Raw genomic sequence first — 25,199 nt, 5'->3', positions numbered from 1 at the left:
CCTTTAAATAATTTTTAATTAAACAATAACTAAAATGATCCATCTCTTCATCCCACACACCAAACGTGACATACAAAATGTCGTGGAACAGAAACAACAACCAGAAATATTTATAAGCTATCATTTTATTGTCATCACAGTTTGCCAAAGGGGTGCTGCAGCACCTGCAGCGCCCCTAGTTCCCGCGTCCATGGCCATGCCCTTCGTTTTTGTGGCAGACGAGGCATTTCCTCTGCGGAGGAACATGATGAGGCCATTTCCTGGGCACAACCTCACACCCGGGCAGAGGGTCTTTAATTACCGCCTGTCTCGAGCCCGGAGAATGGTGGAGTGTGCCTTCGGTATCCTGGCTTCACAGTGGCGACTGTACAGACGAGTCCTTGGAGTGTCACCTGAAGTTGCTCAAGTTGTGGTGAAGGCAACATGCATTTTGCACAACTTCATTCGCTGGCACTCTGCTGATGAAGAGGACCCAAGCAGCACAGCCTTGGGATGCAGGATATCACCCAGGTTGGAAGCAACAATGCCTCCAGAGAAGTGCTGGCTGTGAGAGAGAAGTTTGCCACCTATTTCTCCTCCTCTGCTGGTGAAGTGTCCTGGCAGCACGCAGCTGTGTCTTAATTCACTACCTACCATCTGAAGACACAATACATCCAACATAAATGTGAAAACAAAGGCTCTTTTACGAGCCACTTCTATATTCACTAAGAGAAAATAATTCCAAACAGCGTATTTATAGTCACCTTCATTTATATAGTTTAACAATATAGATTGTTTCGAAGTGGGCGGAGCAAAGCGTTATTTTCAAACAACGTTATTTGAAAGAATTTTTTAAAAACGATTTAATGGAAAATATATATTTTAGATATATATCAAATATTATAAAAGATACAAATTATGTCGTGTCCTATTAACAAAATACAATATACTAGCCTATAATATGAATAGTTTTTTAAACGTTAAAATGATACTTTATACATTTGTTTTGTTGTCAAATTATTACAAATATAAATTTAACAAAGCTTAAAAAAATGAAAACAAAGCTTGAGTGTTTGAACATTTGATTTAATTGAAAAGCATGTTTAGACCATACACAACATAATTCTATGATGGACTGAAAAAACAAAAATGATTAATTTAAATAAAATGTGTTTTTTCCCTCTGAAATAGCAAAAGCATCACACACTGAGCTGTACCTGCTCCAAATAAATAGCCTAATAGTAAATAAATAAAAATACAAAATCGAACTAAACATTTTTTATATAAAACAAAATAAAACCAAAGAAAATAAATCTGAAAACATAATTTGTATCTTTTATAATATTATATATATATATATATATATTAAATATATATTTTCCATTAAATCGTTTAAAAAAATATTTTTTTTGTCTCATGCTAGCAAATAAAATAAATCTTATAAAAGTTATTAAAACTTATAAAAGTTTTCTTAAGAACATAATTATTTTGAATAATAAATAAATAAATAAATAAATAAACAATTCTGAATTGAACTTATTAAAAATAATATTATTCTTTCTTTCTTATTACAACTTTTAATAAATAAATCTCTATTTTTAATAAAGTAGCTAAAACATTTTTTTTTATAAAAGTTATGCAGGCACACATTTAACACATTTAACAATAATTGTTAAGTGACAAATAAATAAAATAAATCAAAACTCCATGCGTTAATCCTGAGGCGCCTTTCGTCATGACACTGGTAAAGAAAAACTTCCATGTCTTCTTTCAACTAGAAACGAAACATGAAAGGCCCTTTTATTCAATGTGTCCCATCTTGACGGTTTAAAAATACTGCTAACAAAAAGGGCGCCTCAGGATTAACGCATGGAGTTTTTATTTATTTGTCACTTGACAATTATTGTTAAATGTGTGCCTGCATAACTTTTATAAGATTTATTTTCTTTGGTTTGATTTTGTTTTATATAAAAAAAAATTTGGTTCGATTTTGTATTTTTATTTAATTACTATTGAATATTTGTAATCATTTGAAAGTATCATTTTAACTTTTAAAAAACTATTAATATTATAGACCTAGCTAGTATATTGTACTTTGTTAATAGGACAATACGTAATTCGTATATTTTATAATATTTTATATATATTTTCCATTATATCGTTTAAAAAAATTATTTAAAATAACGTTGTTTGAAAATAACGCCTGGCTCCGCCCACTTCCGGCATCAGACCGTTAGGCTGGCGCTGTCGTCCTCACACTGGCGTATGGTTCTGCGGTTCTGCAGTTGGTTAGTATTGCTCTCGGGCTGTGGGCGGGAAGTCCTGTGACGCTCTATTGAGTTTCAGCGTCGAGTCTTCTGAGGTGAGGAGAGCAGTTCACGGTATTTCTCATATTTACACAACCATCAAACACACTTTATACAGTTTGATTAAGCGACAGGCTCATTTCTGTATTGTTTTCATCGATCACAGCGATAAGTTACTTGTGTGTCTTTTCTGGCGTCGTCGAGCGAGCATGAGGAGAATATGTCGAGTTCATTCAGACCTGAGCGATTTTGAGTGCTTTTGTGTGTGATTGTTTCGTCAAGTCAAAAGTCAAAGTTTAAGATCTGTGAGGGGAATTAATGTGTGAATCGATCTCGAGTGTCATACTGGAACAATGCTAAACATTGAGCCTATGATGAGCCACGTGAGACATTAAAGCAATACTAATATGAAAAGCGTTTCACTCTTGGAACAAAAGTGCTTTTTGGGGCTCTTTATTTTTAAGAGTGTTATGATAATTAACAGTTTCTGTTATTATTTTAATGATCTACTTTATTGTGATTAATTCTGCTATCATAAGATCAAACTTGCTATATATTTAGATTAATTTGGACATATGCTTCTTTAATTATTTATCTGTAGTGGTTTATGAAGATGAGTGTCATTAGTGATTGTTTTTGTGTTATTGATGTTTTATCCATGTCATATTGTGAGAAATAACAGTATTGCCTTTCAGTGTAGCAGTAGTTTTATAGGCTTTTATATCCTGACTCAAATAATGTGTTTCTAACAGCAAACACTCAGAATAAAGTGAGATGATCTGCTGATGATCCTGAATGGCTTGTTGAATGAGTGTTGATAGTCTGAGGCTCATCAATATTAACAGATCTGCTGAAAACACTCTTTATTTCATGACAATAGTTCCTGTTTTCACCTCATTTATTATGCTGATGTCTCCAGATCTCCTGTAAATTGTCACTTAAAGCTAATTTCTTTGGTGTCAGCAGACTGAGGGGATTTGTTGGCTACTATATGTAAGTTTATTTCTGTTTACGATTTTAACTGTTTTTCTTACCATTATTTATATTTGGAATAATTTAAATTATTTATATTCTTTACTATATTTTTCTAGATACCTGTATGTTAATGAAGAAGCAGAATAATGTTATGGGTTAGCAATAAAAATAATGAATGAATTGGCATCTGTTACTGTACGGTGAATAGATAGACAGACATAAATGCTTAGAAGTGTAATTTATTATAAAAACAAAACTCAGTAATTTATATTTTTGATTTTGGCAGATCAGCTCCTCCCACACTGGAATACATCATCAGTGAAGCTCCTCCCACGCTGGAATTTATCATCAGTGAAGCTCCTCCCACTGCAATCACATCATCAGTGAAGCTCCTCCCACTGCAATCACATCATCAGTGAAGCTCCTCCCACTGCAATCACATCATCAGTGAAGCTCCTCCCACTGCAATTCTCCAATAAATGCTGTAAATTCCCATCAGCTACAAGTGAAGACGAGCATGAAAGCATCAGGAAGAGCTGAAATCTGCAGAGACTGAGTTTATTAAAGAGGACAGTGAGAACACGAGTGATCCAGAACCCTGCAGAATGAAACACACTGAAGATCCTGAAGAACAAAGAGGTTGGTGTTTATTCTTCATTCGTTCATGATGCTGAAGAACATTCATGTTAGAAACATTCAAGCACATCATCACATTTAGATAAACAGTTACACTATGAAATTGTACAGAATGTTCTTGGTTTTCTTCAAGTCATCTTCATTTATATATATATTGCGTTTTTACCGATGTAGATTGTTTCAAAGCTGCTTTACAGAGATAAATGTATAATTTAAGGTAACAGATTGTTTTGGCTTTATAGCGGTTCTTGGATAATGTTATTTTCCAGCTAAAGTTAGTTTTGATTGATTCACTTCCGTCAAAATGATCATTTGTTATTAAGTTAGGGGCCGCTAAGACGACACCGTTCTCTCTACACAGACTTTAAACGTGAACCTGTGAGAAACACTGATGGCGCTCGCGTGCGCATTAAGAATTGATTCTATAGTTATGCGCGTTTGAATATATGTGCGCATGTTTGTAATTCCCTACAAACCAAGCCTTAACAAGCTACTTGTCTTGCCTATACATTTCGGAGGCCAGCTAGTAGTTGCTAAACCTCACTCCTCAGATCTCGACAGACGCTCTAGTGACAGACGCTAGGGGCTGCAGTCTTTTGCCTCCTTGTTAGAGCGCCTGACTCTCATGCCGGAGACCCGGTTCGAGACCCGCACGGAGCGGGGTGAGAAGGACCCGGGTGGAGGGGTTACACATGTCTAAACAAACTACTTGTCTTGCCTATCAATTTTGATACAGAATTTTATTTTATCACTTCGGGGTAATAAGATAAGATAAGAATCACTTTATTCGCCAAATGCATCAGCAGATATGGCCATCAGTTACACACAAACTCAACACACAAACATACAGTGCTATGCATAAGTTTAGACACCCATGCTAAAGTTGACTAAAAAGAGGAATAAAAAATCCATCCATCTTCTTCCGCTTATCCGGGGCCGGGTCGCGGGGGCAGCAGTCTAAGCAGAGATGCCCAGACTTCCCTTTCCCTAGCCACTTCCTCCAGCTCTTCCGGGGGGACACCGAGGCGTTCCCAGGCCAGCCGAGAGACATAGTCTCTCCAGCGTGTCCTAGGTCTTCCCCGGGGTCTCCTCCCGGTGGGACGTGCCCGGAACACCTTCCCAGGAAGGCGTCCAGGAGGCATCCGGAACAGATGCCCAAGCCACCTCAGCTGACCCCTCTCGATGTGGAGGAGCAGCGGCTCTACTCTGAGCTCCTCCCGAGTGACCGAGCTCCTCACCCTATCTCTAAGGGATCGCCCAGCCACCCTGCGGAGAAAGCTCATTTCGGCCGCCTGTATCCGGGATCTTGTCCTTTCGGTCATGACCCAAAGCTCATGACCATAGGTGAGAGTAGGAACGTAGATTGACCGGTAAATCGAGTAAATCGGTAAAAATCATCTTTTGGAAATTGAACTTAATGCCTTAATTTAAAAAAATAGGAAAAATCCAACCTTTAAGGACACCAATTTTCTTTGTGAATGAATAATGTATCGTAAATAAATAAATGTTCTTCCTTAAAATACAGGGTGCATAAGTTTGGACACCCAGATGTTAAATTCCCATAGAGGCAGGCAGATTTTTATTTTTAAAGGCCAGTTACTATATGGATCCAGGATACTCTGCATCCTAATAAAGTTCCCTTGGCCTCTGGAATTAAAATATCCCCACATCATCACATAGCCTTCACCATACCTGGAGATTGGCATGGAGTACTTTCCATAAGATCATCTCTCAATGCAAATCAAACCAGCTGTTAGGCTAACTGAAATAAAACCATGCCAATCTCCAGGTATGGTGAAGGGTATGTGATGATGTGGGGATATTTTAATTCCAGAGGCCAAGGGAACTTTATTAGGATGCAGAGTATCCTGGATCCATATAGTAACTGGCCTTTAAAAATAAAAATCTGCCTGCCTCTATGGGAATTTAACATAGGGGTGTCCAAACTTATGCACCCTGTATTTTAAGGAAGAACATTTATTTATTTACGATACATTATTCATTCACAAAGAAAATTGGTGTCCTTAAAGGTTGGATTTTTCCTATTTTTTTAAATTAAGGCATTAAGTTCAATTTCCAAAAGATGATTTTTTATTCCTCTTTTTAGTCAACTTTAGCATGGGTGTCTAAACTTATGCATAGCACTGTATATGCGTATAGCTGCAAAAAGCATGCCTAAAACAATCAAATCAAATAATAAAATAGTCAAAAAATAGTGCTAGATCAGCTATTCGGGGTAGATACGCGAACCGAATTTCCCCACAACGCTTTATCTGTAGAGTGGTAATGGGATCCTCCATAGGGAGAGGCTAGTTGGCACTTCAGCACTGCGTTGTCCTCGGGTCCAGGCGAAGGTCCTTCGTAGGGGTGGGCGATATGGCAAAAATATCAGATCACGATTTTTTTCAGGAAAATCACGATTCACGATTCCTTTTCATCTTGGTTTTACTATTTTGCAAGTGACTGAGCATTACAGCCAAACTAATGTCCCTATTTTAAAAACAAAGCCTAACAAAACTATGGTAGTCAATGGGGACCAGCAACCGCCCGGTTAGCCACACTCCTCAAAATATCTTCTTTTGTGTTCAGCACAAGAAAGAAATTAATACAGGTTTGGAACAACATTAGAGTGAGTGAGTAAATAATGACAGAATTTTTATTTTCGGGTAACTGTCCCTTTAAGAACAAGCGGCAGCATGTTTGCAGGGAACTACACTAACCTTTTCACTGGTGGCACTTGCGCTACTGACTTTTTCAGTTACTGGCGCAAAACATGATTTGGTCGCACAAATTATTAATTATAGTAAGCCGCTCTGGATAATAATGAACAATAATGAAACTATTGCATACAGATGTGCTTTTTATTTTTACTTGCCATCTTTTAAACCACATGCCTTCTTGTTTTCTTTAACATTGGTTGGGATAGATTTACTGCAATAGAAAATACAGTACACAATAAAGTGCACAATTAATTTCTTTTGTATTTCAACATGCTATGGTTGGCACAGATGGGCAGACTCCTGAACTCTTAAGGAAAAATAAAATAAATAATCCATTAAATAATAATACAGGGAACTACACTGCGACCAAAATGGTCGCATATGCGACCTTTTGAAATGCCATTGCGACCCTAATTTTTAATGGGTCGCAAATGTATCACTGATTATTTTTGTACGTACCTTATGTTTTAGGCAATATGCTATGATTTACTATGAGCATTTATTAAAACAGAAATGTGTATTTTAAGAATACGTTTTATAACATGCTCTGAGCATTCAACACAAAGTTGGCTTCAGCCCCGCGACTTATAAAGTAATCGGGTTGATGTGCGCGTTTATATGTCACAAGTTTCAAAACGGAATTGATTTTTTGACGCACACTGCACAAATATACAGAGTTTCCCGCTGTTCGCGCATAACTATTCTCCTCTATTGGTACTTTATTTGTTTTAAACAGCAGATGTAATATTAATCCGTCTCTGGTCATGATTCGGAGACAATGAGCATTGAACCGGTTTGCCGTGCTGCTTATATTTATTACGCAGTAAAAATGCCCCTCCCCGCGGCCAAAACCAGTCGTCTGTGGATGAGAATCCAAAACAAGGACTGGTGGGACGTTGTCCTGCTTCACTTCACAGGCGCTGAGTGACATGAGAATTTTAGAATGACGGGACACTCATTTATATGACACTTTATTCAACAGGAAGAACAGCTCGTTCCGCGCGTCATCCATCATTGTACATGCGCAGTCCTTTCAGTTTCGGTTTTCAATCCGATCAAGTGTTTACATGTTCTCTTGATCGCATTACAAAAGGAATAAACCACCCCTTTCAATCTGATCGAAATTTTATTCGGATCGAGCTCAATCCGATCGATTAAGGTGTTTACATGAAGATTTTTGTAGTCCGATTGAGCCATCAATGTCCATGTAAACGCAAGTAAATTAAAGCTTCACAATGACAGTATGAAGCACGCGAAGTGTATAGACCAGTACATATCCCGTGACGCAGCAGCACTCCCAACTGCATTTCGGCGTCAAGCAAACCGAGCAAGTGAGGAATCTGAATTGATAATTAAATTCAATGTAGCTTATAATATAGCCTTATGTGAGGTGAGGTGGACATGCATTGTTTTCATATAGCTGCTGAAAATCTATTATTATATTATTTTATGGATTATATTTATTTTATTTTTCCTTAAGAGTTCAGGAGTCTGCCCATCTGTGCCAACCATAGCATGTTGAAATCCAAAAGAAATTAATTTTGCCCATTATTGTGTACTGTATTTTCTATTGCAGTAAATCTATCCCACCAATGTTAAAGAAAACAAGAAGGCATGTGGTTTAAAAGATGGAAAGTAAAATAAAAAGCACATCTGTATGCAATACGGTTTCATTATTGTTCATTATTATCCAGAGCGGCTTACTATAAATAATTTGTGCGACCAAATCATGTTTTGCGCCAGTAACTGAAAAAGTTAGTAGCGCAAGTGCCACCAGTGGAAAAGGTTAGTGTAGTTCCCTGTAATATAGAAATATAATTTCAGCAGCTATTGACTTTTACACTTCGCATCCTTCATACTGTCATAGCTAAGTTTACATGGACACCTTTTGGTTCAAAAGGAATGAAATCAATATGATTGATGAATCCGAACATGGTGTTTACATGAACGATAAATAAAGTAATCGGGTTGATGTGCGAGTTTCTATGTCACAAGTTTCAAATCGGAATAGATTTTTTGACATGCGCACACTGCACAAATATACGCTGTTCGCGCATACTATTCTCCTCTATTGGCTCTTTATTTGTTTTAAACAGCAGATGTAATATTAACCTTTCTCTGGTCATGATTTGGAGACAATGAGCATTGAACCGTTTTGCCGTGCTGCTTATCACGCAGTAAAAATGCCCCTCCCCACTGCCAAAACCAGTCATCTGTGGATGAGAATCCAAAACAAGGACTGGTGGGACGTTGTCCGGCTTCATTTCACAGAGGCTGAGTGAAATGAGAATTTTAGAATGATGGGTCACGGTACACTTATTTATATGACACTTCATTCATTCAACAGGAAGAACAGCTCGTTCCGCGCGTCATCCATCATTGCGCTATTTAACGTCATTGCTAGGGCTGCACGATATGAGGAAAAGCTGCGATGTGCGATAACATTGTTTAATATTGCGATGACGATATGACTTGCGATAAATGTGATTGATAATACTGTTCCCATGTCTTAGTGCTTTAATAGGTTCTTTGCGTGATAGGTCAAACGTTTATTACCTGCCTGGTTCAGAATACACGATTTTAGCGCGATTTTGGCACGAGCCGTTTGACGTATGGGTGTCGTGGAGATTCGTAATAACGACAACGGGCGTCGGGACGCAAGATTCGATCGTTTCATCTCGTATAGTGTGTCATAGTGGGCGACAACCTACGTCGCGTCTGCGATGCTTCACGACAAAAAGACTAGGCTATAGCATGTTTAATTCTTTAACGGTCCTCCACGACGGGTTGAATATGTGAGCGAGGCGAGACGTGAGTGAGTGCAACACTGGTGTGTGCGCCAGTGAGCGTGTGAGCGTGTGTGTGTGTGTGTGCGTGCGTGAGTGAGTGAGCGAGGGACAGTGAGTGTGTGTGTTTGTGTGTCTGTGCTTGCGAGTGAATGTTTGCGAGTGAATGTGTGTGTGTGTGTGTGACGGCACGCGATGACTGGTCGGAAAGCAACGTGTTGTCTGACATGTTTCTTGTCCACGACAAGATTTTAGGAGTCAAAAACGTGTAAGTTAGTGCTAATCTGAACCAGGCATTATTCATCGTGTCAGGCTGTCTGTTGCGATGTGTTCATCGCGGGAGTTCATATCGCGATGACGATGAAAATTCGATGTATCGTTCAGCCCTAGTCATTGCACATGCGCAGTCCTTTCAGTTTCGGTTTTCAATCCGATCAAGTGTTTACATGTTCTCATGCAAACACTCTCATGTTCATCGCATAACAAAAGGAATAAACCACCCCTTTCAATCCGATCGAAATTTCATTCGGATCAAGTAAGGTGTTTATGAAGTTTTTTTAGTCCGATTGAGCCTCAATGATTTTTGTTTGAATTGTTTTGATGCAGTTACAAATTTGGACAGTCCTGCAATTGAAGGCCCACAGAATTTACAGTAACGTTACACACAGTGCATTGCTCCGTCTTGGTACCTTAACCACTGGTATTCTTCGAGCCGCTGGTGTCGAAATTCATATGTCCGTATCGTTTTTCTATGGGGTTATTATTGTTGCAATATTCCAAATAAATAGATTCATATTCACAAATAAATGTAAAGAGATTCACAAAAATGTATCGAATTCACAAATAAATAGATTAAGATCCACAAATAAATGTAAAGAGTTTCACAAAAAATTATAAAATTCACAAATAAATAAAATGAGATTTGCAAATAAATAGAATATTTACAAATGTTTTATAATTTTACAAACACAACTCTGCCTGGCATTTATTTGTGAACCGATTTCTGTGCATTTGTAAATCGCGGCACACATTTGTGAATCGGTTCCTGTGCATTTGTGAATCCCCTCACGCATTTGTGGATTTTGAAACACTTCTAGCGCAGACGTGCAGATAAATCCACAAATAAGTGGACTCCACCCACCGCCTACTCAAGCCAATCAGATAACGGCCACATCGAGCTGGCCAATCGTAGCACGTTCTCGCTTCAACCAATTACGTTTGGCTTTACACTCGGGGCGTTCTTGCTCTGAAATAACTGCTCATTCATCATTCATCTGCATGCATTCGCTCAAATAGGAAGTGTACTCATAAAGGTCCATAAAATTGCTACAGCAAAATATTTTTAAAGTTTTAATTTTGTTAGAATTACACCATTAGACTGCTTGCCAAGCCGAGCCTTGAAAAAAGACAGCACATCTCTGTTGGGAACAACACGTTATGGACGCGTCACGTTATTCAAGATAGAACAGAAAAGCATCAAGTAGCTGACTAATTAATAACTGGGTTCAACCCATGAATAGCTACACTATTTAGACTCTGACTGCTACACAGAGTTTTTAATTTGCTTTGCAAGATTTCATTTGCAGCATCGACCCCAGTACTAGTATTACACGCTGATGCTGAGGCTCGTACTGTTACATATTGGGTGGTCATTTGGGCTCATATTTGGTGTTCTACATGACATTTATTTATGTCCTATTGCTATTTGTCACCGCGATTGTGGTTTAAAAGGCAAAATGTTCTGTAATTTAATGATTGTGTCCTTAAATTACACGATGTCCTAATAATTGCATTGAGTAGCCGCTACATCTGAAGTGCGGGCATCCGCTTACTATCAATGAATGCCCCGCGTCCAGTAACGTTACGTTACACTATCACGAAGTATGATTTTTCAAGTAACCAGCACTAGTCAATAAGTAGACGATCAGAGCCGTTAAGAGTACGATTATGCAGACATGTCTGCAGCTAAGCAGATAGGGAATATGTGTTAAGATTTCAAACATGCTAGTTTTACATTATTTGAAACTGCTACGGCAGCAAGGCAAGGCAAGTTTATTTATATAGCACATTTCATACACAGTGGTAATTCAAAGTGCTTTACATAGAAGAAATTAAGATAATTACATAGATAATAAAAGAAATAAGAATAATTAAAACAGTTTAGAAAATAAAATACAGTGCAAACAGTCGGACGAACAGTGGCACAGTGCTCATTCAGTAAATGCAAAGCTAAACAGTGGTAATTTAAAGTGCTTTACATAGAAGAAATTAAAATAATCAAAAGAAATAAGAATAATTAAAACCGTGTCTGAGATGGAAGTGATTGAGCAGGTTTGCGGTGCCACTGGACCTACAATCCAGGGACGTCCTCTGCTGGGGTGGTGTCTTACACCAGTATTGCCCAATGGGCCCCCACAGAGCACGTTTCACTTTTGCTGTTTTAAACAAACAGCGAACCTCTATACTCTCCGTAGTATAGCTAATCTTCACTCGCCTCGTCGGAGTGAAGCTCTCCCGTTCCCCTTCAAAATCTCTTCCAATCAGACAGCCCTAATAATTAATAATCACCCCTATCTGAGATGGAAGTGATTGAGCAGGTTTGCGGTGCCACTGGACCTAATCCAGGGACGTCCTCTGCTGGGGTGGTGTACCACACCAGTATTGCCCCACTGGGCCCCCACAGAGCACGTTTCACTTTTGCTGTTTTAAACAAACAGCGAACCTCTATACTCTCCATAGTATAGATAATCTTCACTCGCCTCGTCGGAGTGAAGCTCTCCCGTTCCCCTTCAAAATCTCTTCCAATCAGACAGCCCTAAAAATTAATAAAATCTTCCTGAATCACAGTTTGGAAAAAAATAAATAAAAAATAAAAATAAATAAAATACAGTGCGAACAGTCGGACGTATTTTATATCGACCGGTAGCTATTATAGATCTTTCTTTTAAAAGGATCTTCTTACGACTTACATGTATCAACTTTCTTTTCTCTTTCAATCTTCTTACGACTTGCCATCTATCAACTTCCTTTTCTCTTTCAATCTTCTTACGACTTACCATCTATCAACTTCCTTTTCTCTTTCAATCTTCTTACGACTTACCATCTATCAACTTCCTTTTCTCTTTCAATCTTCTTACGACTTACCATCTATCAACTTCCTTTTCTCTTTCAATCTTCTTACGACTTACCATCTATCAACTTCCTTTTCTCTTTCAATCTTCTTACGACTTACCATCTATCAACTTCCTTTTCTCTTTCAATCTTCTTACGACTTACCATCTATCAACTTTCTATTCTTTTTCAATCTTCTTACGACTTCCCTGTATCAACTTTCTTTTCTCTTTCATTTACTTGCACATTCTTTTCACTTTCCTTAGCCCAGCATTCACATTCTTAGCTCTTTCTCAGACTAAAACTTTAATATCGAACAGTGGCACAATGCTCATTCAGTAAATGCAGAGCTAAACAGATGTGTTTTGAGTCTGGATTTGAATGTGGCTACTGTAGGAGCGCACCTGATCTCTTCTGGAAGCTGGTTCAGCTGCGGCTGGCATAATGGCTAAAAGCGGACTCTCCTTGCTTTGAGTGAACCCTTGGTATTTCTAGTTGATGTGATCCTAATGATCTGAGTGTTCTGTTGGGTTTATATTCAGTGAGCATATCTGCAATGTATTTAGGTCCTAGGCCATTAAATGATTTATATACCAGTAATAATACTTTAAAATCAATCCTAAATGTGACTGGAAGCCAGTGTAAAGACCTAAGGACTGGTGTGATGTGTTCATATGTTCTGGTTCTGCTCAGAATCCTGGCGGCAGAGTTCTGTACGAGCTGCAACTGTCTTATGGTCTTTTTGGGAAGGCCAGTAAGGAGTCCATTACAATAATCCACCCTGCTGGTGATGAAAGCATGCACAAGTTTTTCTAAGTCCTGACTGGAAACAAAGCATCTAATTCTTGCAATATTTTTCAGATGATAATATGCTGATTTGGTTATTGCTTTGACATGAATACTGAAGCTAAGGTCTGACTCTAGAGACACACCTAGATTCCTGACTTGATTTTTAGTTGTTTGACCTCTAGAGTGAAGGTATGCGTTCACCTTGAGAACTTCATCTTTGTTTCCAAACGCAATGACTTCAGTTTTGTCTTTGTTTAACTGAAGAAAGTTTTGGCACATCCAGCTGTTTACTTCATCAATGCATTGGAACAGGGAGTCAATGGGGCTGTAATCGTTAGGCGATAGGGCTAAGTAGATCTGTGTGTCGTCTGCATAGCTGTGGTAAGAGATTTGGTTCTTACTCATTATTTGGCTCATTGGAAGCATGTACAGGTTGAATAGGAGTGGCGCAAGAATTGAGCCTTGAGGAACTCCGCATGTCATGGATGTCCACTCAGACTTATGGTCTCCTATACTCACATAGTAACCTCTCTCTTCTAAGTATGACCTGAACCATTTTAGGACTATCCCAGAAAGCCCCACCCAGTTTTCCAGCCTGTCAAGAAGTATGTTGTGATCGACAGTGTCAAAAGCAGCACTGAGGTCGAGTAGTACCAGCACTGATAATTTGCCTGTATCAGTATTTAAGCGAATATCGTTTATTATCTTTATGAGCGCTGTCTCTGTGCTGTGATGCGATCGGAAACCAGATTGAAAATTGTCAAAGTATCCGTTCGAGCTTAAGAATTTGTTCAGCTGATTGAAAACAACTTTTTCAATTATCTTGCCAATGAAAGGAAGATTTGAGATCGGTCTATAATTGCTTAATATAGTCTTATCCATATTACTCTTTTTTAGGAGGGGTTTGACAACTGCAGTTTTCAGGGAGTTTGGAAAACTTCCAGAGAGAAGTGAGGCATTTACCACTTCTAGGAGATCTGCTTCTAAGCTGTTTAACACACTTTTGAAGAAGCGTCAAGGGCGCAGGTTGATGTTTTAAGGTGCTGTACGGTTTCTTCTAAAATTTTGCCATCAATTTCTTTGAAATCAGACATAGTAACTACTTTCTCAGGTTGTGGTCTGATCTGTCTGACCCCAGTGCAACTCAAGGATGTGCTGATCACCTTTCTGATATTATTGATTTTCTCAGAGAAGAAAGAAGCGAACTCACTGCACTTGCTGTCTGAGAGCATTTCACTGGGAATCTGGCTCGGGGGGTTTGTCAGTCTCTCTACAGTAGCAAAAAGAGTGCGTGTGTTGTTTAAGTTGCTGTTAATAATATTTGAGAAGAAAGTCTGTCTAGCTTTGCCTAGCTCCATATTGAAAGCATGGATGGTGTCTTTGTAGATGTTATAGTGGACTACAAGTTTTGTCTTCCGCCACATGCGCTCTGCTTTTCTGCATTGTCTTTTCATATTTTGCACTGCTGTTGAGTTTCTCCAAGGTGCCTTTTGTCTACCACTCTTCCTGACTTTCACAGGAGCAATATCATCAATTACACTTTTAACTTTTGAGTTAAAAGAATCAAGGAGAAAATCAACAGAGTCAGCAGATATGCTTGGTGTTGAAGATATAGCCTTCATAAATAGTACACTAGTGTTCTCATTTAAGCATCTCTTCTTGACAGACACAGATCTAGCTTCAATGGCAGGAGAGATCAATATATCAAAGAAAATACAGAAATGATCAGACAGTGCTACATCCTTAATAACAATCGATGAAATGTTTAGACCCTTACTGATAAGTAAATCTAGAGTGTGTCCACGATTGTGTGTCGGTCCATGTACATGCTGAGTCAGATCAAAAGTTTTTAAAACAGTTTTGATTTCTTTTGCCATATTGTTTTCTGCATTGTCTATGTGAATGTTAAAATCTCCAGAAATAGCAAAACAGTCAAACTCTGAGGAAATGGTTGATAACAGTTCTGTAAAGTCCTCAGCAAAGGCTGAAGAGTATTTTGGAGGCCTGTAAACAATTATAAGTAAAATGCGTGGAGCACCTTTTAACACAATACCCAGATATTCAAAAGACGGGTAATTACCAAATGATATTTGCTTACATTGATAGACATCTTTAAAAAGAGCAGCTACTCCCCCACCTCTCCTACCCGCTCTGCAGACACTCATAAAAGTAAAGTTAGGAGGGGATGTTTCATTGAGGACAGTTGCACTGCAGTTGTCTTCTAGCCAAGTTTCATTTAGAAACATAAAATCCAGGTTGTATGTGGTTATTAAGTCATTGACTAGAAGTGATTTATTTTTAAGTGAGCAGATGTTTAAGAGTGCTAACTTAACAGTCTTACTTTTTGTCCGCACAGCAGTCTTAGTTTGGCGTGTAATAGGCACCAGATTAGATGGGTTTGCTGTACGGCTTTTGAAGGCCTTAGACTTTCTATCATGTAATCGAACAGCAATAGAGAAAGATACAGGCACACAGGGTTCCCGCTTATTCTGTAAACATTTGAGAAAGTTACTGTTATCACAGCGGGGACCCGGCACATATCAATGAGAGCTGGTATCAGTTGTTTTTGGTTCACCTCGAGCAGAAGGAGGAGGGTGTGAGCCCTGTCGTTGTGGCAGAGCCCGAAGAACTCTTGCAGGAGGAGGGGGAGGGCGAGCGGGGCCCGCAGGCTTTGGTGGTTTTGGGGCCTGCCGTTTTTTGGTTGATATCTGGGGGCTTGCAAAAGAGTGGGATAGTTTGGTTCCAGCATAGACCAGTTTTTCCATTTTCTCTGAGAAGCCCAGAAGTGGAGATGCTGGAGATAGAGATAGCGTGTCTGGTGAGAGGGTCTCTGGTGTTATCGGAGGCTGTAATATGCTGTCCTGGTTTCCCTGGCTGTTTTCCAGGAAGTCGTCCTTGGGTGTTGAATCTTGGAGCAGTTCTAGTATGTCACAGTCTGTCTGTGGGCAGGGCTCAGCTGAGATTGTGTCCGTGAGCAGAAGTTGTTGTGGCTGAGTGGTGTTATCATTGTCCTTGTGTGACGTGTCAACCGCATGTCCATTCAGGTGCTGGAGTGAAGTCCTGTGGTCATTCATACTGTATCCAGGTGTGTGCGTGCCATTCAGGTTGAGTGGATTTGCACACACGGCAGAAGGATGATTGAGGGAGAAGTAGATATTGTCCTTTAGCACTCTTGAACCAAGTTTGTTTGGGTGGAGGCCGTCCTGTCGGAACAGCAGTGAATAGACAGTGGCTATTTGCTTTTGACGCGCTGTGTCGCGCCTCTTGCCGGTGTAGAGACTGTTCATGATGCTCGGGATCTCTGATTATCATAATTCCCTGAGTGTATCCTGATGGAAATATAAAGAGGCCTTAAACTCCAACAATCTTTTGAAAACAGTGTTTTTACCACACAAACAGTTCAGCGCTACTAACATTACTGCTCCAGTGCTCCTTTCAAGGATGCAAGAAGAATCAGTTCCCGCCCCAAGTGTAAAGCCAAACGTGATTGGTTGAAGCAATAACGTGCTACGATTGGCCAGCTCGATGTGGCCGTTATCTGATTGGCTTGAGTAGGCGGTGGGTGGAGTCCACTTATTTGTGGATTTATCTGCACGTCTGCGCTAGAAGTGTTTCAAAATCCACAAATGCGTGAGGGGATTCACAAATGCACAGGAACCGATTCACAAATGTGTGCCGCGATTTACAAATGCACAGAAATCGGTTCACAAATAAATGCCAGGCAGAGTTGTGTTTGTAAAATTATAAAACATTTGTAAATATTTTATTTATTTGCAAATCTCATTTTATTTATTTGTGAATTTTATAATTTTTTGTGAAACTCTTTACATTTATTTGTGGATCTTAATCTATTTATTTGTGAATTCGATACATTTTTGTGAATCTCATTACATTTATTTGTGAATATGAATCTATTTATTTGGAATATTGCAACAATAATAACCCCATATGTTTCCCGCGTGTGCTTTTCCTGCTTTTCCTGACGAATCCTTCTCAGCCTCATCATTCTCACTCACAGGCTCCGTTTGACATATCGAATCGACATCAAGTGATGGTTCTGTTACACTTGAACTTCCCTTCTTAAAAAATGTCAATTGTCCGCTTCATTTCAACGCGTGCAGATTGTAGGCTATGTTTAGATATATACGATTGCTGCGTGTCTTAACGAGAGGTTTTTTTTTTTCCGGGAGGGGGCGGGGGGTCGCGGGGCTGAAGCCAACTTGATGTGTTGAATGCACAGAGCACGATTTAAAAAACGTATTCTTAAAATACACATTTCTTAGTTTTAATAAATGCTCATAATAAATCATAAATCATAGCATATTGCCTAAAACACATTAGGTACAAAAATAATCAGTGATACATTTGCGACCCATTAAAAATTAGGGTCGCAATGGCATTTCAAAAGGTCGTAGTGTAGTTCCCTGGTTTGTTATTGGGCTACTGTCACTAAGATCTGCACGCGACGAGTCTAATACACACACATTTGACAAGCAAATTTTTTCTTAATTTTTTCTATTGTTCTTTCACTTTAGACATATCCAACTTTGTTTACATAAACCTTGTGTGTATTTGACAGTATTAGCGCAATGAGACTCGAAAGATAACTTAGTTCAGTAACGGGCGCTGTTAGACATGCTTTTAGTGCATGTGCGCGTCGGTTGTTTGCGCTCAGAAAAGCGCTCGTTAGAACAGCGCATCAGCAGCGAATGACATGTTTAACCGGCAAGGCTTTAAAGCACATGCAAATAATTAATTTTTATGAACTACAGTGTCCCGTTCCTCTGCATTTCATGTGAATATACGTCGCGCTGTACAGTATGTTGAGACGGAGGCGCCAGAACTGCAAACTGATAGAATGCACGATCCTACGATATTTCTTCAAAAGCAGATCGTGGAGACATTTTAATCAAAAATCGTGATATCGCACACCCCTATTACGATTTTTGATCGTGGACGAGTAAAATGTCTCCACAATCTGCTTTTGAAGAAATACAACGTTACCAGAATTTTAGTCTCTTTTTTTTTTTACGTAGTTAAAAACATTTTTTTAGGAATAATCAGTAAACGCCAATTTACTGATAAAATTGTATTTGTCAAATATCATACAAGTTATTCATAGTTCTAGAGATTCTTCTTACATTAACTTTGGTAACAGGGTTGATGAATATAGTCAATGCTACAGTTTGTGTAAAAACTGAGACCATGGATTGAGATTATTCTCTTGTCTTCCCATCATGCAGTAGAAAGCGCTCCTTCATAGAACCGTCCATGAAGGAAAAGTCTAGTGTGAATAACCATTAATAATTAAAACGTCCAAAGTTGGTGTCAAAACATGGCAGTATTGTATATTTTAATGTTAATATCATGTTAGATAATTGTGTCATTGATCAAATGAATAGTTCTTGCTAAAGAAACGGATTCGTGCCTATAATGTTTTAAAAATAATAATTGGAAGATAAATTGACCTCATTCATGGAAAGTTTCATGGACATTAGGGATGGGAATTGATAAGGATTTAACGATTCCGATTCCATTATCGATATTGCTTATTGATCCGATTCCTTATTGATTCTCTTATCGATTCTCATTGGGTGAGGAAATAAGAACAAATTTGTTTGTTTGTATTAACTCGCTTTAATATCTGATCAGAAGACACAGGACAGAGCACATATACACATTATGTGTAGCAACCTCAGAACAAACCTAAAAGTAGGTAAGCTACTTCTCAAAGGAAAGTCCAGGAACCTATAGCCGCAGTGTTTCTCAACCAGTATGCCATGGCACGCTAGTGTGTGCCTTGAAAGATTATCAAGAAGAGTGCCTTAGTGCCTTCGCATTCATTGGTCCAGACAAAAAAATAAAACAAAAAAACTGCCATTTACGTGCCATAAAAACGAAAAACACAGACTGAAAACAGTCAAGGAAGAGCTTGTGCCTTTTGTAATATTAACAGTGCTCATTTGGATTCAACCTGAAACAAAACGTGTGTTCGCTAGTGAGTGAGCGAGAGTGTGTGAGTGAGCAGCATGTGTGCGTTTGTGTCTGTGTGAGAGTGAGTGAGCGCGAGAGAGTGTGTATGTGCGCTTATGAGTGAGCGAGAGTGTGTGTGAGCGCGAGATAGCGTGTGAGTGAGTGTATATGTGCGCGCGCGTGTGTGTGAGTGAACGTGTGCGTTTGTGTGAGTGAGTGAGCGTGAGTGTGTGTGTGTGCAGTAAGTGCGTATGTGTGCGAGTGAATGTGTGTGAGACGGCACGCGATGGCTGGTCGGAAAGCAACATGGCGTCCCGTTAAATGCCTCATTATACTTCTGCGTCGAACTTCTGCCTCTGCCATGTTTGCCGCGTTCTGAATCAAAACAACGCAGCGTGTGTTGACTTAATGACACATTTGCAACGAGCGGAATCGATACGCAGGCATGCTAACGGTTCCAAGGAATCGATTCACTGGGCACCGGTTCTGAAGAAGAATCGGTTCTCGGTTCCCATCCCTAATGGACATATTATTTTATTATAACAGTTGTCTACTTCCTACCATTACATCAGGGCTCACTTTCATGTCCTTTCTTTTTATATTTCTCTCTTTGAACCATTTTGATGTACTGAAAAATAAATGTAATTTTTTTTCTTTCCTGTCAGACCCGATGGAAGAGAGCGAGGAGAGTGAAGAACTGAGAGAAGTGAAGGAGGAGAGTGAAGAACTGAGAGAAGTGGAGGAGGAGAGTGAAGAACTGAGAGAAGTGGAGGAGGAGAGTGAAGAACTGAGAGAAGTGAAGGAGGAGAGTGAAGAACTGAGAGAAGTGGAGGAGGAGAGTGAAGAACTGAGAGAAGTGGAGGAGGAGAGTGAAGAACTGAGAGAAGTGGAGGAGGAGAGTGAAGAACTGAGAGAAGTGGAGGAGGAGAGTGAAGAACTGAGAGAAGTGGAGGAGGAGAGTGAAGAACTGAGAGAAGTGAAGGAGGAGAGTGAAGAACTGAGAGAAGTGGAGGAGGAGAGTGAAGAACTGAGAGAAGTGGAGGAGGAGAGTGAAGAACTGAGAGAAGTGGAGGAGGAGAGTGAAGAACTGAGAGAAGTGGAGGAGGAGAGTGAAGAACTGAGAGAAGTGGAGGAGGAGAGTGAAGAACTGAGAGAAGTGGAGGAGGAGAGTGAAGAACTGAGAGAAGTGGAGGAGGAGAGTGAAGAACTGAGAGAAGTGGAGGAGGAGAGTGAAGAACTGAGAGAAGTGGAGGAGGAGAGTGAAGAACTGAGAGAAGTGGAGGAGGAGAGTGAAGAACTGAGAGAAGTGGAGGAGAGTGAAGAACTGAGAGAAGTGGAGGAGGAGAGTGAAGAACTGAGAGAAGTGGAAGAGGAGAGTGAAGAACTGAGAGAAGTGGAGGAGGAGAGTGAAGAACTGAGAGAAGTGGAGGAGGAACATCATGTCCAACCTGGAGGAAAACCTTTGAGTCGCTCAAAGACTAAACAGACATTTTTAAAGAAAAGACGAGCCAAGAAATCTTTCACCTGCACTCAGTGTGGAAAGAGTCTCGCAACCAAACAACGTCTTGAGCGTCACATGAGAGTTCACACCGGAGAGAAGCCGTTCTCATGTGATCAGTGCGGGAAGAGATTCAGTCAATCATCACACCTTAATGTTCACGTGAGGATCCACACCGGAGAGAAGCCGTTCACATGTGATCAATGCGGCAAAACATTTCTTAGTTCATCAAAACTGAAGATACACCTGATAGTTCATATGAAGGAGAAGCCGTATTCATGTTCCGTGTGTGGAAAGAGTTTTTCACGGCTGCGATATTTACATGGACATGAGAAAACTCACACTGGTGTGAGAGAGTACATGTGCTTTGAGTGTGAGAAGACTTTTACTACAGCGGGCAGTTTAAAACTGCACCAGAGAATTCACACTGGAGAAAAACCTTACAAGTGTTCACACTGTGACAAGAGATTCAGTCGATCAGCAAATCTGAGATCACATGAGAGGATCCACCCAGGAGAGAATCCGCATGTATGCCATCAGTGTGGAAACAATTTCACAACCAAACAAAGTCTTGATGTTCACATGAGGATCCACACCGGAGAGAAGCCGTTCACATGTGATCAGTGTGGAAACGGTTTCACAACCAAACGAAGTCTTGAGAGTCACATGATGATCCACACCGGAGAGAAGCCGTTCACATGTGATCAGTGCGGGAAGAGATTCAGTCGATCATCACACCTTAATGTTCACGTGAGGATCCACACCGGAGAGAAGCCGTTCACATGTGATCAATGCGGCAAAACATTTCTTAGGTCATCAAACCTGAAGATACACCTGATAGTTCATATGAAGGAGAAGCCGTATTCATGTTCTGTGTGTGGAAAGAGTTTTTCACGGCGACATCATTTACATGCACATGAGAAAACTCACACTGGTGTGAGAGAGTACATGTGCTTTGAGTGTGAGAAGACTTTTACTACAGCGGCCAGTTTAAAACAGCACCAGAGAATTCACACTGGAGAAAAACCTTACAAGTGTTCACACTGTGACAAGAGATTCAGTCAGTCATCATCTCTGAAAAGACATGAGATGATCCACCCAGGAGAGAAGCCGCACAAATGTGATCAGTGCGGGAAAAGTTTCTCTATTAAACATGACCTGAAGATACACATGAGGATCCACACTGGAGAGAAGCTGCATGTATGCCATCAGTGTGGAAACAATTTCACAACCAAACAAAGTCTTGATGATCACATGAGGATCCACTCCGGAGAGAAGCCGTGATCAATGCGGCAAAACATTTATTACGTCATCAAACCTGAAGACACACCTGATAGTTCATACGAAGGAGAAGCCGTATTCATGTTCTGTGTGTGGAAAGAGTTTTTCACGGCTGCGATATTTACATACACATGAGAAAACTCACACTGGTGTGAGAGAGTACATGTGCTTTGAGTGTGAGAAGACTTTTACTACAGCGAGCAGTTTAAAACTGCACCAGAGAATTCACACTGGAGAAAAACCTTACAAGTGTTCACACTGTGACACGAGATTCATTCAGGCAGCACATCTGAAAACACATGAGAGGATCCACACTGGAGAAAAACCTTACAAGTGTTCACACTGTGACGAGAGATTCAGTCGATCAGCATCTCTGAAAACACATGAGATGATCCACACTGGAGAGAAGCCGCACACGTGTGATCAGTGCGGAAAGAGTTTCTCTAATAAAAGTCACCTGAAGCGACACATGAAGATCCATACAGTGGAGAAACCACTTAAACACAGTCTGAGATCCCGGTAAGTAGTTTATTTTCATGTGCTGAGCAACAAAGTCTCTTCTGTGTAAGTTAGCCACACATCACCCTATAGCCAAATCTCTCCTCTCCACCTATAGCCGGTGTGTGCTGAGCACAGGACACTTTGTTGATTGATTGATATTGGTCGTGTTCAACCAACAGGAATGTGTAATTTATCAGTTCAGATCAATGCAAAAAAAAAAAAAAATTCGCTCTCTGACAGTAGGTGGCGCTCATGTAAAGCAGAAATACAGCACTATACAGGGCTCTAGAGACTGTGCTATGCATTTCAGCTCAAACCTAAAGAATTTTTTATATCGGCTATGCATTCCGTTAATTTTGTGAATTGGTAAAGTTTCATTAGGTTTTGAAGAAATATACTATATATTCAATAAAAAAATAAAATAAAAAAAAATAACAGTGAAAGCTAATTCCATGTTTCCTAATGATATATCCTAAGGGTAGCATGTACAGAGTGAACAGCAGCGGTCCTAGTACTGAGCCTTGTGGTACGCCATACTGAACTTGTGATCGATAAGACATCTCTTCATTTACTGCTACAAACTGATAACGGTCAGATAAGTATGATTTAAACCATGCTAGTGCTATTCCACTAATGCCAACATAAGCCGCGTTTCCACCGCGGGAACTTTCCCCAGGAACTAGGAACTGTGGGCTGGTACTCGGTGTGTTTACACCGCAGGAATCAGGGTCTAAATGAAGTTCCGGGCAAATATTTCCCCCTCCGAAAGTCCCTGCTGGCGAGGTAGTACTTTTTCAAAGCTCAGGAACTTTCGGGGGTGGGACTTGTGTGCTGAACATGCTGATTGGTTGTGTTCACGCCGCATTTTGATTGGATGACTCCACGCAGCATTCTATTTTAAGAATAGAATTTAAAAATCTATTGCGGTTCGTGGCTTCATGTAGTAAGAGTTGTCTGTCTGCAAATATGGAATATAAAAAAAATAAATTAAAAACACAGCTGGACCGACGACGAGGTTCAGGCTTTATTAAGCGTATTTGTGTAACAGGAAATTTTCTGCGCGTTCGTCCCAGCCATCTCACGTTCAATGTCCGCATCGTCTAATTTTATAGCATTAGCTACGAGCTTTCTGAACACGCTTTAGTATCAGTGCTTGTCTCTTTTCTGCCGTTTTGTTAATTACCTCGTTAGTAAACCAACACATCACAAACAACAGCAGCACAGTTTGAATCTCCTCCATACTTATTATAAATGTGGCGCTCAAAACGGATTACTGTCCGTCGCAGACTGGGAGGAGCAGTTGCGAACTTGCGCGCAGTTTATAATCTTCCCGGTACTTTAGACCGCGGTGTAAACGCAGAAAGCAACCGGTCTGGGGCAAAAAAAAGTTCCTGGGACAAATTGTTCCGGGTAATTTCGGTGGAAACGCGGCTATAATGTTCGAGTCTATTTAAAAGGATGTTGTGGTCAATGTTTTTTGAGGAGTATTCTGGAATTGAAGGTGTTATCCACAACAGTGTAATTCTCCTTGAATTACTGCTTTGTAGGGCAGTTGTTTAATTTTGATGAACTTACAAACTGACTTCCTGACATTTACACACACACACACACACAAAGACCGAGGCCCAAAGCGTGGAAGACGCAAAGGACGAAGAATGCCCATATATGGAATACAATGACATCACCGGAGGCCACAAATGCATAAGGGACAATGTAACACAATGAGTGTGGCAATAACTCATCCAGTTCCAATAAGTTTTTTGTTACAAACAAGGTCAAAGAAATTTCTTTCAAAATTATCCATAAGTACTACCCTGCTAACCACTATATGACGAAATTCAAAAGGGACATTGATGTGAACTGTTCTTTTTGCGGAAATCACCCTGAGACCACCCAGCACCTTTTTTGGATCTGCACACACTCCACAACCTTCTGGAAGGACTTCTGCAGCTTTATTATGAAAGAACTTTACAAGGACTTTACTTTGAAGTGGGAAAATGTTGTGTTTTGTTTTTTTAGAAAACAAAGTAAAGAAGATATGTTCTTTATTATAAATTTGTTAATTGTGCAAGCTAAATTCTATATCCACAAATGCAAATATATAAAACAAAAACCGGCCTTTAAACATTTTTATTGTGATATGTTATCGTATATAAAATTAATTAGTGGTTCATTGAACAAAAAGGCTATGAAAACTAGAAATATTTGCATAACTTACAATTTGTTTGAATGTATGTGATGCCTATCCCCCGGGCAAGGGTAATATTAAGTTGTGTGTTTTGTATACTTTGTATACTGTTGTTTACATTTGAGCAATAAAAAATAAAAAAAAACTCATCCAGTTTCTCTGGAAAACTACCAGACAAATGCATAAGGGACAATGTAACCCCGTCCCGTATATATAAGACTGCTTTTTGACTTTGTGTCGTGTACCTCCCTGGAGAGAAATTAGTTATCTACCGGTTCAGTTTTCTAACTGAAATTCTTTTTTGCTCGATTTGCGCTGTTGTATTATTTTAACTTTAATAGCTCGGATGAGAACTAGTTATTTTTTACATCTATTGCTTGAACTGCTTAGAAGGTAAATAGCCTGTGTAATTCTCCACTCACAGGACTGTCCTCTTGAGATTGAAGAGCTGAAGTA

General features: G+C 39.7%; 3 protein-coding genes across 5 annotated transcripts in view; all 3 read left to right on the top strand.

Annotated features, from left to right (window-relative positions):
• Positions 1-23,470, top strand: part of LOC307006302 (uncharacterized protein) — a 61,218-nt gene extending 37,748 nt beyond the window's left edge. Inside the window, exon 4 of the transcript XR_013799434.1 lies at positions 23,038-23,470. The gene's annotated coding sequence lies outside the window, so the exon portion shown is untranslated. The remainder of the gene's footprint in view (positions 1-23,037) is intronic.
• LOC307006210 (uncharacterized protein) overlaps positions 1-25,199 on the top strand; it is a 140,452-nt gene that overhangs the window by 65,737 nt on the left and 49,516 nt on the right. The window contains exons 1-2 of one of the 3 annotated variants that reach the window (XM_079626965.1): positions 2,211-2,341; positions 3,547-3,899. The exons of the other annotated variants lie outside the window; for them this stretch is intronic. The gene's annotated coding sequence lies outside the window, so the exon portion shown is untranslated. Of the gene's footprint in view, positions 1-2,210; positions 2,342-3,546; positions 3,900-25,199 lie in introns of those variants that run through there. 3 annotated transcript variants of the gene reach the window in all.
• Positions 191-23,158, top strand: LOC307002741 (uncharacterized protein; the record flags this gene model as incomplete). The annotated part of the gene is made up of 4 exons (XM_079620629.1): positions 191-546; positions 3,547-3,611; positions 20,433-22,573; positions 23,033-23,158. 3 exons carry the CDS (start codon positions 191-193, stop codon positions 22,055-22,057), a joined length of 2,046 nt encoding a protein of 681 aa, XP_079476755.1. The 3' UTR covers positions 22,058-22,573; positions 23,033-23,158.

Source organism: Phoxinus phoxinus, assembly GCF_949152265.1.
Source record: "Phoxinus phoxinus genome assembly, chromosome: 1".
Taxonomy (NCBI): Eukaryota; Metazoa; Chordata; class Actinopteri; order Cypriniformes; family Leuciscidae; genus Phoxinus; species Phoxinus phoxinus.
This window is presented reverse-complemented; position numbering and strand designations above follow the sequence as displayed.